Consider the following 14,488-nt stretch of genomic DNA (forward strand, 5'->3'; position numbering starts at 1 on the left):
CAGCAGCAGCATCCCCCGTGGCAATTTGGCATTTGTTCCGACTCTTCAGGTGGCCTTCACTGAAGGCAGCATGGAAAGATCAGGCAGCGAAAAGGCAGCGCTCCAGCCTCCGTATGTCAGAGATAATTATAGCCAAAAGGACTTGTAATGGGATCCCACAGACTAGCTTTGAGGTTCCCTGGCTGTGCTGAGAATGACGAAAAGTCTCATAGGATTTCAGGTCTGCTCCATCTCCCTGTGGCTTGTGTGGCCATTTCGACCACAGAAGAGGTTCAAGTACAAGCAATGAGACAGGCCCTGTGCCATTAGATTTAGGGCTAATAATAATAATAATTTATTTATATGCCACTCATCTGACTGGGTTGCCACTCTGGGCGGCTTCCAGCAAATCATAAAACCCAAAGCAAACCACAACACATTAGAAACTTCCCTATGCTACTTCCATGCACTTAAGGTCTCCATGAGCTGCTCTTACCACATGGGGAATGTTTTGTTAGCAAGATACCCTCCAAGCAGCAAGCAAGGTTGATATATATTACGTAGGGCAGAGGCTTTCAACCTTTTTGGGTCCACGGCTCCCTTGACCAACTACATTCTTTCTGTGGCGCCCAGTTAAATCACCCTGTGCCTGCAGAGCCGGCAGTCCCTCACCCTTTTTCGAACACCCTCCCTTGTGAAGTGTTCACCAAGCCGCCTCTCCTCTCCCCTCTCATTGGGAGTCTGCAGCTGCCGTCTCTGGTCTTTGAGCTGCCCCCCCTTGCCCCAAAGAGATGTGCCTCCTCACACGGCCCCACCAGGGCCTGGGAAGCACCCCCTGCCCAGCGCCAGAGGCGTCATTCACCTGGGGAGCTTGCAGCCAGCGCTACTGCAACAAACAGCTGTGCAAGCCTTTGGGAGGGTTGCACAGCTCTCTTCGGAGACTGGTGGACTGAATTCGGAGACTGATGGAGGGAGAGATGGAAAGAGGGACAGAGGCCAGTGTTGCCCGCAGCACCCCTGACCATTGTTCAAGGCACCCCAGGGTGCCACGGCACACGGGTTGAAAACCACTGATGTAGGACAAAAGCTTTGTTCTCTCTACCACCACCCACTGCAGCCTCCTTCCTTGCATTCCGCTTCCCAAACACTGTAAGCTTCTGTTCGCAGAACACAGAAATTAGATGGTGACCTAATTGGTTCTTTGTAACCTAGTGCTAATGGGAGGAGTGGGGTTAAGGTTGTCTTCAGTAGCAGCGTGTACACACACACACACACACACACACACACACACTTTTATTAATTTTTTTACATATCAGTTCCAACAGTCATACAACATAACTTCTCATCTTATACAATATTTTAGACTTCCGTCAACACCTCTGATGATTTTCCGTTCTTTATCACTTATTCTGCATTTCTTAATTTCTGCATTACATTTAATTGTCCTTAACTAATAATTCTCTTCGTAGTCTTTCTTGCAATATTTCAAATAATCCACCGTACAAAACTTCTTGCAGTCCTACTAGAGTAATCTGTTCATCACAATTACTTTTCAAATAGTTCATATATTTACTCCAGTCTTCTAAGAATCTCTGATCTCGCAGGTTTCGAATCCTTCCTGTTAATTTATCTAATTCCGCATAGTCCCTCAACTTCATCCTCCATTCTTCTTTCATCGGTAGGGGGCTGATGAGAGTTGGAGTCCAGTAGCACTTGGAGAGCCACAGGCTCCCCATCTCCGGTCTGAAGTCTAGAAGGGAGGAAGCAGCTTTGCAAAATCTTTAACTGCAGAGCTGTGGATGTGCACAGTTCCCACTTGCTGTGTCAAAGCACCAGTCCATCCAGCCCAGCAGCTCTCTATTGTTTCAGGCAGGGAGCTGGGGAAGAGCCATGATCCATGGTAGAACATCTGCTTTGCATATAGACGCTCCCTGGCACATACAGGTAAGGCTGGGAGACAGCCCTGCCTGGAACCCTGGAGAGCTGTTGCCAGTCAGTGCAGACAACACTAAGCAAGATGGACGAGTGGTCTGGCATGGTATACAGCAGTGCGTCGAGTCTCTTTTGGTCCTGCTAACTTGACATCCTTTCTGCCCAGCTCACCAGGGACTGAACTTGAGAAACAACTTTGTCTGTGGTCTTTCTTCTCAAGGAACTGGTGGCTCTTTAGCACTTGAGAGAGGAAGCAAGGAGGGCCCAACTCATTGGGAGGCAAAATGTTTACCTTTCCTAAGCAACTAGTTAATTGCAAACCCGAAACCCCAACCACGTGAAACTGGAGGAGGTGGGGGAGAATCACCTTTACTATTCCAAATGTAACATGAGAAATAAGGGAACGAGACCAATGTGTCCTGGGATGAGATAGAGCCCTGCTAGTTCCCAGAGGGTATAAGGTCTACTTGCCAAGTAAGAAGGGCAGGGGTGTGGGGGTGTGACCTGGAAGTGCTGAATCACTAATGTGTTGCGTGTGGGGTGGTGGGTGAGAGTTCCCAGGTCAGCTGATTCCCACTGCTAATCTGAGGGCAAAACGTTCAGTAGGGGAAGGGCTCTCTGAACAAAATGACTAAGAGCACATTTGCACAATCATTTACTTAGAAGCATTTATTACTTGGGCTGGGTTTTCTTTTTTATTGGATAATGTTCGAAGTAGGTTACAAGCCTTTAAGATATAACTATGAATTGAGTTAATTTTTAAAAAAAGTTCAGCAATGCATTTAAAAAGTAGTAAACAATGGCAAATTAGCAAGTTTATCCAAAGACTCAAGGGCACTGTTTTCCCCTACACCCTGTATTTCTCATTCTTGCATTCTAAGAAACCCCTGGGACGCGGGTGGCACTGTGGGTTAAACCACAGAGCCTAGGACTTGCCGATCAGAAGGTCAGCGGTTCGAATCCCCGCGACGGGGTGAGCTCCCGTTGCTCGGTCCCTGATCCTGCCAACCTAGCAGTTCGAAAGCACGGCAAAGTGCAAGTAGATAAATAGGTACCACTCCGGCAGGAAGGTAAACGGCATTTCCGTGCGCTGCTCTGGTTCGCCAGAAGTGGCTTAGTCATGCTGGCCACATGACCCGGAAGCTGTACGCCGGCTCCCTCGGCCAATAAAGCAAGATGAACGCCGCAACCCCAGAGTCGATCACGACTGGACCTAATGGTCAGGGGCTCCTTTACCTTTTAAGAAACCCTTGCTTGTGACCCTTGGTTAACCAAAGGTATCCTGAATCCCCCCCAAAAAGAACTTGGGTCTCCAGTTGTTCCTGGACTACAAGTCCCAGCACCCCTGACCACTGGTCCTGCACGCTAGGGATGATGGGAGTTGTGGTCCAACAACAAACTTGGGGACCCAAGTTTGAGAAGCACTGCCCAAGGAGAATATAAAGAAGCTTTCGCTTGGCACCTGAAATGCTGGTAATGTCACTATTAAATGGGTACTGGTGACAAAGTGCCAGCAACCCAAAGGCCCATCTCCAGTTAATATGCCTCTTGCTCTCCACTGGCCGCAGCACCTTAGCAGAGGCGCCTGCTGAACGCTTAAACCGGCAGCAGCACACCTGTGGCCCTGTAGATGCTTCTGGTCTGCACCTCCCTTCATCTCTGACTACTGCATGCAACCTGGGGCTGCTGGGAGAGGCTTCTATGTAGATTTAAGATTATGCATTCTTGCCTTGACACAGTACTTTTGACTTAAAAGCATGGCGTACACAGCACCCTGGGAAGCACCGACAAGAAAATGCAGCAGAAAATGCTTGGTGGCATTTATCAGGGAAAGGGAACCCTTCTCAGGCTGAGGGCCATGTTACCTGTATACCTGAAGGAGCGTCTCCACCCCCATCCTTCTGCCCGGACACAGATCCAGCGCCGAGGGCCTTCTGGCGGTTCCCTCATTGCGAGAAGTGAGGTTACAGGGAACCAGGCAGAGGGCCTTCTCGGTAGTGGCGCCTGCCCTCTGGAACACCCTCCCTTCAGATGTGAAGGAAATAAGCAGCTATCTTATCTTTAAAAGACATCTGAAGGCAGCCCTGTTTAGGGAAGTTTTTAATATTTAATGCTGTATTTAACACTCGATTGGGAGCCGCCCAGAGTGGCTGGGGAAACTCATCCAGATGGGCGGGGTATAAATTATTATTATTATTATTATTATTATTATTATTATTATTATTATTATTGGTGACAACCTTGCAGAGGCCACATGTCAGCAGCAGGGGAAAGAAGGTGTGGCCAGATGCAAAAGTAGGGAATGCATGAAAACTCCTTGGCATAGAAGGATGCATTCCAGTCACAGAAACGCCAGAGGTTTTACATGTACCCCTTTCCATTCTTCAAGGCCACATTCCAGGTAGACAAAAGCACTCAAGGAGTGTGTGGAGAAAGGGAGTTGTTGTTGTTGTTAAAAAATCAGCCCCTATTTCAGAAACTGCATAGAAGTCTTACTTATACAACAACTATGGGCAAAGGGCTGTTTCTGCAGAACTCTGGCCTATCTCAGAACCGGCTGCAAGTCTTAGCAGATGTTAAGGCTCAGATAAGATACCTAAATCTCTTTCCAGGCAAGGGCCCTTGTATGTCGCTTCTTCTTTTTAAGGCTGTAAGCTTAAGCAAGAATTATTGTGAGCTAGGACAGGGTGCATCTTACAGGAAAGTCAGTCCATCAAGCAGGATCAGTTACATGAACGCATGACAACACAGCATTGCAGAATCATCCCTGCCCATATGGCTCTGCCATATAGTTAGCCAAGAGCATGGGGGCCACTACAGGAAACAGACACCCCCAACACACACACACACACAACCCTCTATCTTCCATCAACAAGAAAGAGGCATTTCCAGAGTTTCCAGCCAGGCAAGAGAGGGTGTGTAGCAAAACCATGAGGAGTGTAACCTGGGGAGAATTCCAAGGGCCAGACCAAATGTCATGGAGGGGCGCATTTGGCCCTTGCACCTAAGGCTTTTAATCCAGTCATATTGGGCTAAATGGCATTAAACCAGCCTCTCTCAACCTTGAGTCCCTGGATGGTGTTGGACTACAACTCCCACCATCCCTAGCAACCAGGACCAGTGGCACAGGATGATGGGAGTTGTAGTCCAACAACATCCGTGGACCCAAGGTTGAGAAAGGCTACGTTAAACCAATATGTGATCTGTTATATGCCTCCTTAAGTGACTCCTACTATATTTAGCAAGAAAAATAATCAACCCCAAACCCAACACTGAACAGCTGACCCCTTAACACAGTTTGAAGATACTAAAGATAGGAGCGAGTCCTGTGGCAGAATAAGACTGGCTGGGCCATATGTTTTGGCGAATTTATACTGTGCTGCAATCGCTACAGCAGATCTTGATAAAATCACAGCATGACTGAAAACTTTTCAGCAAACCTCCTGCTCCTCAAAAGTCTACTTTGCCGTCACTGCATAGCTGGGAGTTCTTTCTTTTGATCTGCCATCATCACCTGGCAAATGGTATTGGGAAACTGTTGAGCAGTCCCTCCAGCACATGTGACTGGCATCTCCTAGGCTGCCTGAATTTCCAAATTTAAGGAATAGGGCAGTTTCCACTCCCTCTTTGGCATTTTAAATATGGCTGACTGCAGGCCTTTCCCCAGAAGGGGGTGGGATGCCAAAGATACTGCAAACCACAGAGAAAACTCATCCAAAAGTCATTAATAAAAAAAACTCCACACACTACAGAGAAATATCTTCTTCCCTTTGTGGGGGGGCGGGGCGGGGAGAAACACACAATATGCACCTCAGCGCGAAAAGATTCTAAATCAACTTTGGGTTGATGGCTTTCCAGATGTTTAAAGGTAAAGGAATCCCTGACCATTAGGTCCAGTTGTGACCGACTCTGGGGTTGCGGCGCTCATCTCGCTTTACCGGTGTACAGCTTTCGGGTCATGTGGCCAGCATGACTAAGCCGCTTATGGCGAACCAGAGCAGCGCATGGAAACGCCATTTACCTTCCCGCCGGAGCGGTACCTATTTATCTACTTGCACTTTGACGTGCTTTCGAACTGCTAGGTTGGCAGGAGCAGGGACCGAGCAACAGGAGCTCACCCCGTCGCAGGGATTGGAACCGCCGACCATCTGATCAGCAAGTCCTAGGCTCTGTGGTTTGACCCACAGCAACACCCATCCCGTCAGCTCCAGCTAGCACGGCCAATGGTCAATGGTGATGGGAGATGTAGTCAAGCAACATCTGGAGGGTACCATGTTGACCATCCCTGACCTGGAATGCTAGAGTAGAGAGGTATCTAGTCTTATACAGCAGGATTCCTCTGGTGTTCTTAAGCCTCAAACAACTGCAGTGGGGAGAACAAAACGATGCTAAAGGTTTTATTTTGTTCCAACGCATCTTGAGTTCCACAGAACCATCCTTCAGGAATTTCCTTTTACATTTTAGGAATGTGTTGCTTCAGTCTTGCTTTATGCTGCTGACTGCTGGGAGAAAGCATTCAGCAGAGCAAGAGGGGACACTGGCTTGAATCTTGCTTAGGCAACACCAGCAATTGAACCAAGTCAGGGAGTTGAAATTTCAACACCCCAAAGTCGCCAGTGAGCAAATTCTATAAGTCAGTAAAGCAAAACAGATAGGCTTCAGTCAATCAACAGTGTCAGGTAGTAACTCAGATTTTCTGATAAGGAGACAGTTGATCCTCCTCCAGGGCTGTTGAAGACTCCCATTGAAGTGGTTATATCAACACTGGAAAACTTTGCTCAGATCACCAGCCTGTCAACTGGAATTATCCAGTAGCAAGAAGTTGTAAAGTGGCATTTAAATGTACTCTAAGGTGGCATTTTTGCAGATGGAAAATAAAGTAGTTAAATAAGAAAATAAGTGGTTAAATATTAAAGGTGTCAAGTCCACAGCCCTACGGTATCAGCTACTCTAGCCTAGATCTAAAACCAATCATGGTTTTAGATGGATAAAGAAAATATCCAAGCTATCTTCCATTTCAGAAGCACTTCCTACGTGCTCCTCTTCATATAAACCTACGTGGTTATGCAAGTCTTTTGAAGCATGAAAGATCGGCAGAATGCTAAATCAATGAGCTGGAAAGGAACTGCAGAATATTCCCTTGTTCAGGGCAAGAATGAAGACTTTACTGACAGTTGAAATTAATTTTTCATATCAGAGGGTTTCTTCTTCCTCTTTTGCCAGTTGGATCAAAGACTTTTATTCTATTGGAAGTATTATGCTCTGTCAATGTTCACAACATTGTATACTGTCTGCACAGAATCCATGGGTGGGGGCCATCTGAAGTACAACACACATTCACAAACGTTTTTTGGTGGGTGCCATTTTTAATGACCCCCATACATTTTTAAAAGCCAACACTTTTAAAGTGTTTTTAGCAATAATGAAAGGATTAAAAGTCAAAATCATGGTCATGAAATGGCACCCACCACAAATTTTATAACGAATGTGTGCTGAACTGTGACAGGTCCCAACTCATGTCCAAAATTCACCCTTTTAAAAAGACAGAAGAGCAGCTCTAAAACAGCCTTCCTCAACTGGGAGAGGGCATTGATAAAGATGGGACTAGGAATTCAGACGGAAGACAAATATCAAAAATACTAGATGATGCTGTTGGGTGGGTGCCCCCCACCCAAACTGTGATCAAACCATGGCAGTTCCACCTTAAATAACTAGTATGGAAGCATCCCAAGTCTCCTGCTTCTGGCCCAATAGTCAATTAATATAGACGAACCTTGCTTATAAAGCAACAAATTTCAAACATGCCTGCCTAATTTAAGAATAGGCATAAATACTGAAGAAGAAGAAGAATTTGGATTTGATACCCTGCTTTATCACTACCCTAAGGAGTCTCAAAGTGGCTAACAATCTCCTTTCCCTTCCTCCCCCACAACAAACACTCTGAGAGGTGACTGGGGCTGAGAGACTTCAGAGAAGTGTGACTGGCCCAAGGTCACCCAGCAGCTGCATGTGGAGGAGCGGGGAAGCGAACCTGGTTCACCAGATTATGAGTCCACCGCTCTTAACCACTACACTAAAGGAACTGAAATCCAAATAGGCCCACATACCCCCGGTGGGCGTTAGAACCTCTAACGTGTGGGTCGGGAACTTGTTGACCTCCATGTGTTGCTAGACTACAACTCCCATCACCCTCCAGCCGATGGGAGCTGCAGTCCCAAAATCATCCAAAGCAAGGGCACAGTTCGCCATCCCTGCTCTATAACCATACAGCCACATCTCTGCCCACCTCACATGCTTTATTGCATTTGGCAAACACCAGATGGTCCTTCAGGTCAACCTGGACGAGATTCCCTCCCCTTCTGCAAGTATATACTCCGGAAAGGTTGAAAATAATGGAAGTCTCTTACCTTTAGCGAATCCACCAAGTCATCCACTAGGAAGAGGCGTCTGAGCTCCTTAACTGTGTTGTTGAAGTGGCCAAGCACCATATGGCTGTATTTTTGCACAAGCTCCTCAGACACAGCGACATCTTTATCCAAGTAAGCCCTAAAAGAGGGAAAGTGCCGTTCATAACATTCGACTTGGTAGCACAAGTTTCTTTGAGCTCTCCAAGCTCTCAGCCAGAGCACAATGGAGAAACAACATGGTGCTCAAGAATTGTATAGATGAACAAAGACCCAAGCGTGAGGCGCTCCATAATTTATTCACAGCAGTGAAGCTGCCGCGCTCAAAACCCCAGGTCTTTCCAAGAACCAGCACAATTAGTTCATTAAACTGCACTTAAATGGTAGAAGCAAATGTCTGGCCACTTAAAGCAGGTAAACGAAAGGGAGAAAAATAAATAAGACTGTGCGCCTTTTTGCACATGGAAAGGCAGGCTTGGCAACTAAAATCAAATGTCTTTTTGGCTAGATATAACTGGAGGTGATGTCCTACTCAGTCCAAAGAAGAGCCTTTGTTTTGAAACAAACAAACAACACTCCCGCAGCTTCACTGCATTAAGCAAACCCACTTCCCAGAATATCGCAACCCTCAAAGTTCTACTTTCGTCCCACTAACCTCTTGCCAATCAGCACAACATGTTTTAAATATTTTAAAAGGGGAAATAAATGCTTCAGCCCATCCCAGCCCTCCAAAATTGCCTCTGGGGGTTAGGAGAATCCCCAGGAGAGAACGCAGAAGGAGGAGTGGGGGACTGTTGCATTTAGCAAGCTGAAATGTTCGCCCTGATGGAACCGCCACTTTAGCACAATGTCAAATTCCTCCCATTTTATCCTATTTGCAGAAATGTGGCATCCTTGAAGTTTTCAAGATGCTCCTTACACAGGCATGTAGCACCTGCCGATTCTGCTCACACGATGCTTTTCTTGTTGTGAAAGGTACCTGATTTTAAAGCTACCGCAGGTTTCACGACTGCCCAGTTCAAAAGTGGTGGCATTGCTTTTGAGATGGTTCAATGTTGGCTATGTAGGTTCCAAAGCAACTTAAAGGGCCAAAGATTATGAAATTATTGATATACCACACCAATGCAATATAATGTAATGAAACATTACTGTACTGAAGTGCATTGTGAAATTATGATAAATGCCTAAGGATCCAAACCTACCTGGGTAAACATGTTTTAGTAGGAAAGAAAACAGTAATCTAATGTGCATAATTTTTATTATGGAGATCTGCAAGACTGTTGGTATGTGGAGGAGGGCACATACGAGCATGCACTGTAAAGAAAGCTAGGTGTCTGGTAAGCCATCTTCTAATGGATTAGACTCCTAAGTTAGCATTGAGTAAATCTGTTGCTCTGTCAACCTTTAATTGCTTCCATTAAAATGGGGCTGGGAGCTTTAAAATAACTTAAGCATAAACCTTTGCTCTAAAGAGTTTTACAGCCCAGAGGTAGGAGGTCAGGGAAGGGGAAGAAGCAAATTTGCATGCTGATCAGCAAAAGCTGCTGTACAGCAAGCAACCCAAGAGACACAGTGTGCACAAGGGTGGCAGGGTGGTGGTCATCTGTCATGGATGCTTTAGCTGGGATTCCTGCATTGCAGGGGGCTGGACTAGATGTCCCTTCCAATTCTTCACTTCTATGATTCTATGACCATAGATGATGTATGGAAGTGAGAGCAGGACCATAAAGAAGGCTGATCGCCGAAGAATTGATGCTTTTGAATTATGGTGCTGGAGGAGACTCTTGAGAGTACCATGGACTGCAAGAAGATCAAACTTATCCATTCTGAAGGAAATCAGCCCTGAGTGCTCACTGGAAGGACAGATCCTGAAGCTGAGGCTCCAATTCTTTGGCCACCTCATGAGAAGAGAAGACTCCCTGGAAAAGACCCTGATGCTGGGAAAGATTGAGGGCATAAGGAGAAGGGGCCGACAGAGGACGAGATGGTTGGACAGTGTTCTCGAAGCTACCAGCATGAGTTTGAGCAAGCTGCAGGAGGCAGTGGAAGACAGGAGTGCCTGGCGTGCTCTGGTCCACGGGGTCACGAAGAGTCGGACATGACTAAATGACTACACAACCATGACCATAGCTATCTCCCTCTGCGCATCTCCCTCTGCACATAACAGGGGGAGACATTCAACTAATAGCTGATGTGTCAGCTTACACATCAACTAACATATAAGCCCAGTGCTGAAGCACAGAATACCAACATGGTGACAACTTCTGTACATAGACAGGAACTTTCTCCATTTTCAGCGCCAGCTGAAGACGTTCCTCTTCCAACAAGCCTTTAAACATCTTTATCCCAGTTGGCAACTGTTCTGGATCTGAATCAATATTGTTGTTTTAAACTGTTTTTTTATTTTTAAAAAATTATATCAGTTGTTACTGTTTCTATATTGTTTTTATATGCAATTGTTTCTGCCTGCTTTAATATACTGTGTGCCATTATAGCCTTTAGAGCTGCCTTGTGGGAAGTGATTCATGAATGAAGCAAATAATTGCACAGGCTTCCCATTTGCTTCCAAGGCAATTCAGGGTGCTGGCACTGCTCCTCTGTGAGCCTGTCTGCTCACAGGCAGGTTTAACAAACTGAAGGACATTGTCCTCTTTCTATGCTCCTCCCGATAGAAATATGCAGATGGGGACAGGCATACCCCTGCTTTAAGTCGTTTACATACTGTTCTCTCTTGTGTATTATTTACTACAAAGCTTGATGACTAAGCTCTTTAGCAACGAAACATCGGATTACTGGAACGACGTCCTAGCACTGGTATATCACAAGTGTACTCTTTATTCATGCGTTTGCAATTGTTCAAGATAAAATATATTTTGGAAAGAGAAGAAATGAGCACTGAACCACTGATATATGACAAGTGGAACTCTTTATTTACTGCATTTGCAATTGTTTAAGATAAATCCTATTTGGGAAAGAAACTACTTTTGCCATTTTTTATGGACGTTTAGTGTTTGTTTACAGATAGTTGCCTTGGTGGTATTATCTTGTGTCCATTGCAGGAGTCTTGTATCATCAACCTGTTTGTTATTTCAATCGCTATTTAAGGTTGTCAGCTCAGGCCCTGCTCTGCATCCTTCCCAAAGGCTTCAAAGGTACCAAGGCATCCAAAGGCAGATAGGTAACATTTAAACCCTCCAATTCAGTGCCAACACTAAAATCCCGGCACTCCAGTGAAGCAAACAGGCAGCTTTCTGCATGCACCTAAGATTACTCAAACAACAACAGGAGCCGCTACCTACAAGACTACTCCGTGCCAAAGCCCAGAAAGACTGAAAAGGAACAAGGGCTTATCCACACTTACCTTTCTTCTGCTCTTTCCAGGCATGACCCGCAATTTAAAGCTCTCTGAGTGCCCCTTTTATTTGCTCCAGAGCTTTCCCTGCAAAAACCCGCTCTTTAAAGCGCAATCAGAGCAAACGTCAAGCCAAGGGAAGCCCAAATTGGCGTTTGCTCCTAGACTATGGTTAGGCCAGGGAAGACACCAAAGCAAAGCAAAAGGAAAATCACACATATGTGCACAATTGATACATAGGGGAGCCTACTGAAACTAGCCCTGAATAGAAAAGGAGTGGGAGAAAGTTTATGTTGTTGTTTTAAGCTACAAATCTCCACTCAAGAGTCAGTTTAGCTAGACCCTAGTGACTGGCTTAGGGAAGCCACTACTACCCAACCTCCCTATCTTTAAAATGGGATTAAATGGCCCTGCTCTACATTAATGTTATAATTGTCCTTTGCAAAATGCAAGCTTGGCCAACCATGGTGCGTGAAAGAGACGTGTTTGCATTTGCAGGAGGACAGCTAGAGGTACTTTTTTGAGGGTAGCAAGAGACCCTAGTGCCTCTACATGCGAACCTTGATTGCACAGCCAATGAAGCTTACGGACTCATTGTTAAAACCGTGTTTATGGAAGACAATCTTACTCGGCTACGAGTGAAGAAGAAGATGATGATCGTCATAAGACCACAGGAAGCAGCCTTATGCTGAGTAAGATCATTAGTCCATCTTGCTCAGTACTATCTATACTGACTAGCAGAGCCTCTCCAGGATTTCAGACAGGATTCTCTCTCAGCCCCCAGAATTGTACCCACAACCTTCTGCATGCAAAGCAGATGTTCTAGCATTGAGCTACAAGGGCACATGGCAACTAGTGTCCGGCATCAGGACAGCTAGAAGGATTTTTCAGTAGAGATTATCAGTGGGTCGCTTAATTTTGTCAACGTGAGATGTTTAGGTTAGTTAATTGTTTATATGGCTATTTGAATGTTGTTTTATGCCTTGCGCCCATTAGTGAATTTTGTAGGTTATTGATGAGAGCTGCCTCAAGCAAGGATTCCTATGGATATGTGGTATACAAATGAATAGTTGTGGTAAGGGCAAAACAAAGTCTTGCTTGGAGAGGAGTGTACAACCTCACATCCTTTCCCCTTAACAGCTGATTGTGGATAGGGTGACACACTCACCTAAATGGGTGGCCTTCCTCAGACTTCTGGATTGCCTGGATAACTCCCTTGTATATCCTAAAACTGATGGTCACAGACAGGAGGACCAAGGCAATGTACGCGACCACACTCACAATACTGAACACCGTTAATGACAGCAGCAGGAACAAGCTGGCTCCAAACACCACGCCCGTCTTCTTAACGTCTCGCCAGTAAAGGAGGTCAACAACTAGAGAGATTTAAAGACAAGGGAGATTAGAAGACATTGTCAAAGCAATACAGCCCCAACTTTTTTTTCCACACACAAACACACAATGTATATATGAATGCACTTCTAACACACATGCACAGATAAAAACACACTCATGCATCGAACGTTAGCGATTGTCCTACGGAAATTGAGTACGTCTGTGGTGTCGAACACCACGATGGCTCAGAAAAGTTAATAGATCCTGTTTAAGTGGAAGTCTGAATAACAGTACAGGGCTTGCTTTTCCTCATATGCCGCTGCGATAACAGACAAGCCAAAGAAGCACCTTAACCCTGATGGGGTTGGTGCTGCCCCCACCAGGCCTGGAGTATAATTTCTCTCTCACCTGCTCCTTCAGGAAGAGACTACTTGGCCCCGGGTGAGCAGAAGGAGAACGCACTCGCCATCACAGCAATATAAGTTGTCTCTTGTTATGGGTTTGGTGAAGGCAGCAAGCACAGCGCAGTGATGCTCATTTGGGCCTGAGGTTCCCAGGAATCGGAATAAGCAGGCTGGCACTAGCAGTGTACGGATGGGGTTTTCAAAACTGCTTTTCTCAAGAACAAGGCTGCTTTCCTTTCCTACCAGCACAACAGGTTTCCACCATCAAGGCCAAAATACAATGGATACAATTTCCAACAGGTCTTATCTCACAGGGGCAGACAGAAATATATTAGCGACAACACCCTTATTGCAAAATATGGTGTAAGGAAGAGAGTGCTCTGTTTGCACATGGGGAAAGCCAGGTCTAAATCCACTCACCAAGTCATGAAGCCCTCCATGAGTTGTGGCAAACAGAACCTTGGACAGGGGAAACTGCAGTTCAAATCTCACATTCAGTCATGGCACTCACTCTGTAGTCTTCCCTACCTAAGAGGTCACAGCCGGGCTGTTCTATGGGCTAATACAGAGTTCTAGGCTCTTGGGAAGAGGTGTGGAACACAAATGTTACAAAGAAATCTGCAAACCATATTTGGCATATTGAATACAACATTCCTACCACTTTATTCTCTTTCCCTGCAACAGCACACAATTGTGTTATACCCCAGAGAATAGACTATAGTATGGAATGCCACATTGGATATTAAATTCAGGAATTATGTACCATATTTTTTGCTCCATAAGACACACCTAGTTTTTGGAGGAGGAAAACAAGAAGAAAAATATTCTGAATCTCAGAAGCCAGAACAAGAGCAATTGCTGCACAGCAAAAGCAGTGATCCCTCTTGGTGTTCTGGCTTCTGGGATAGCTGCGCAGCGTGCATTTGCTCCATAAGACGCACACACATTTCCCCTTACTTTTTAGGAGGGAAAAGGTGAGTCTTATAGAGCAAAAAAATACAGTGCCCCAGGGACAGGCCCTTGGGCACATTTGTATTTTTGAACCACAGGCACCGCTCCCTATGGCCACCCCCGAAACAGAG

The 14,488-nt window shown here is 45.7% G+C and overlaps 1 protein-coding gene across 5 annotated transcripts in view; it reads right to left on the reverse strand.

The window, feature by feature from the left end:
• The window catches only part of RTN4 (reticulon 4), a 62,978-nt gene that overhangs the window by 6,282 nt on the left and 42,208 nt on the right, over positions 1 to 14,488 (reverse strand). For all 5 annotated transcript variants that reach the window (XM_083604914.1, XM_083604911.1, XM_083604913.1 and 2 more), the window contains 2 exons: positions 12,836 to 13,043; positions 8,319 to 8,457 (listed from right to left, as the gene is read on the reverse strand). In XM_083604914.1, the coding sequence (XP_083461040.1) occupies positions 8,319 to 8,457; positions 12,836 to 13,043 (347 nt within the window). The remainder of the gene's footprint in view (positions 1 to 8,318; positions 8,458 to 12,835; positions 13,044 to 14,488) is intronic.

The sequence above is a fragment of the Podarcis filfolensis genome (assembly GCF_964270895.1).
Source record: "Podarcis filfolensis genome assembly, chromosome: 3".
In the NCBI taxonomy this organism is placed as follows: Eukaryota; Metazoa; Chordata; class Lepidosauria; order Squamata; family Lacertidae; genus Podarcis; species Podarcis filfolensis.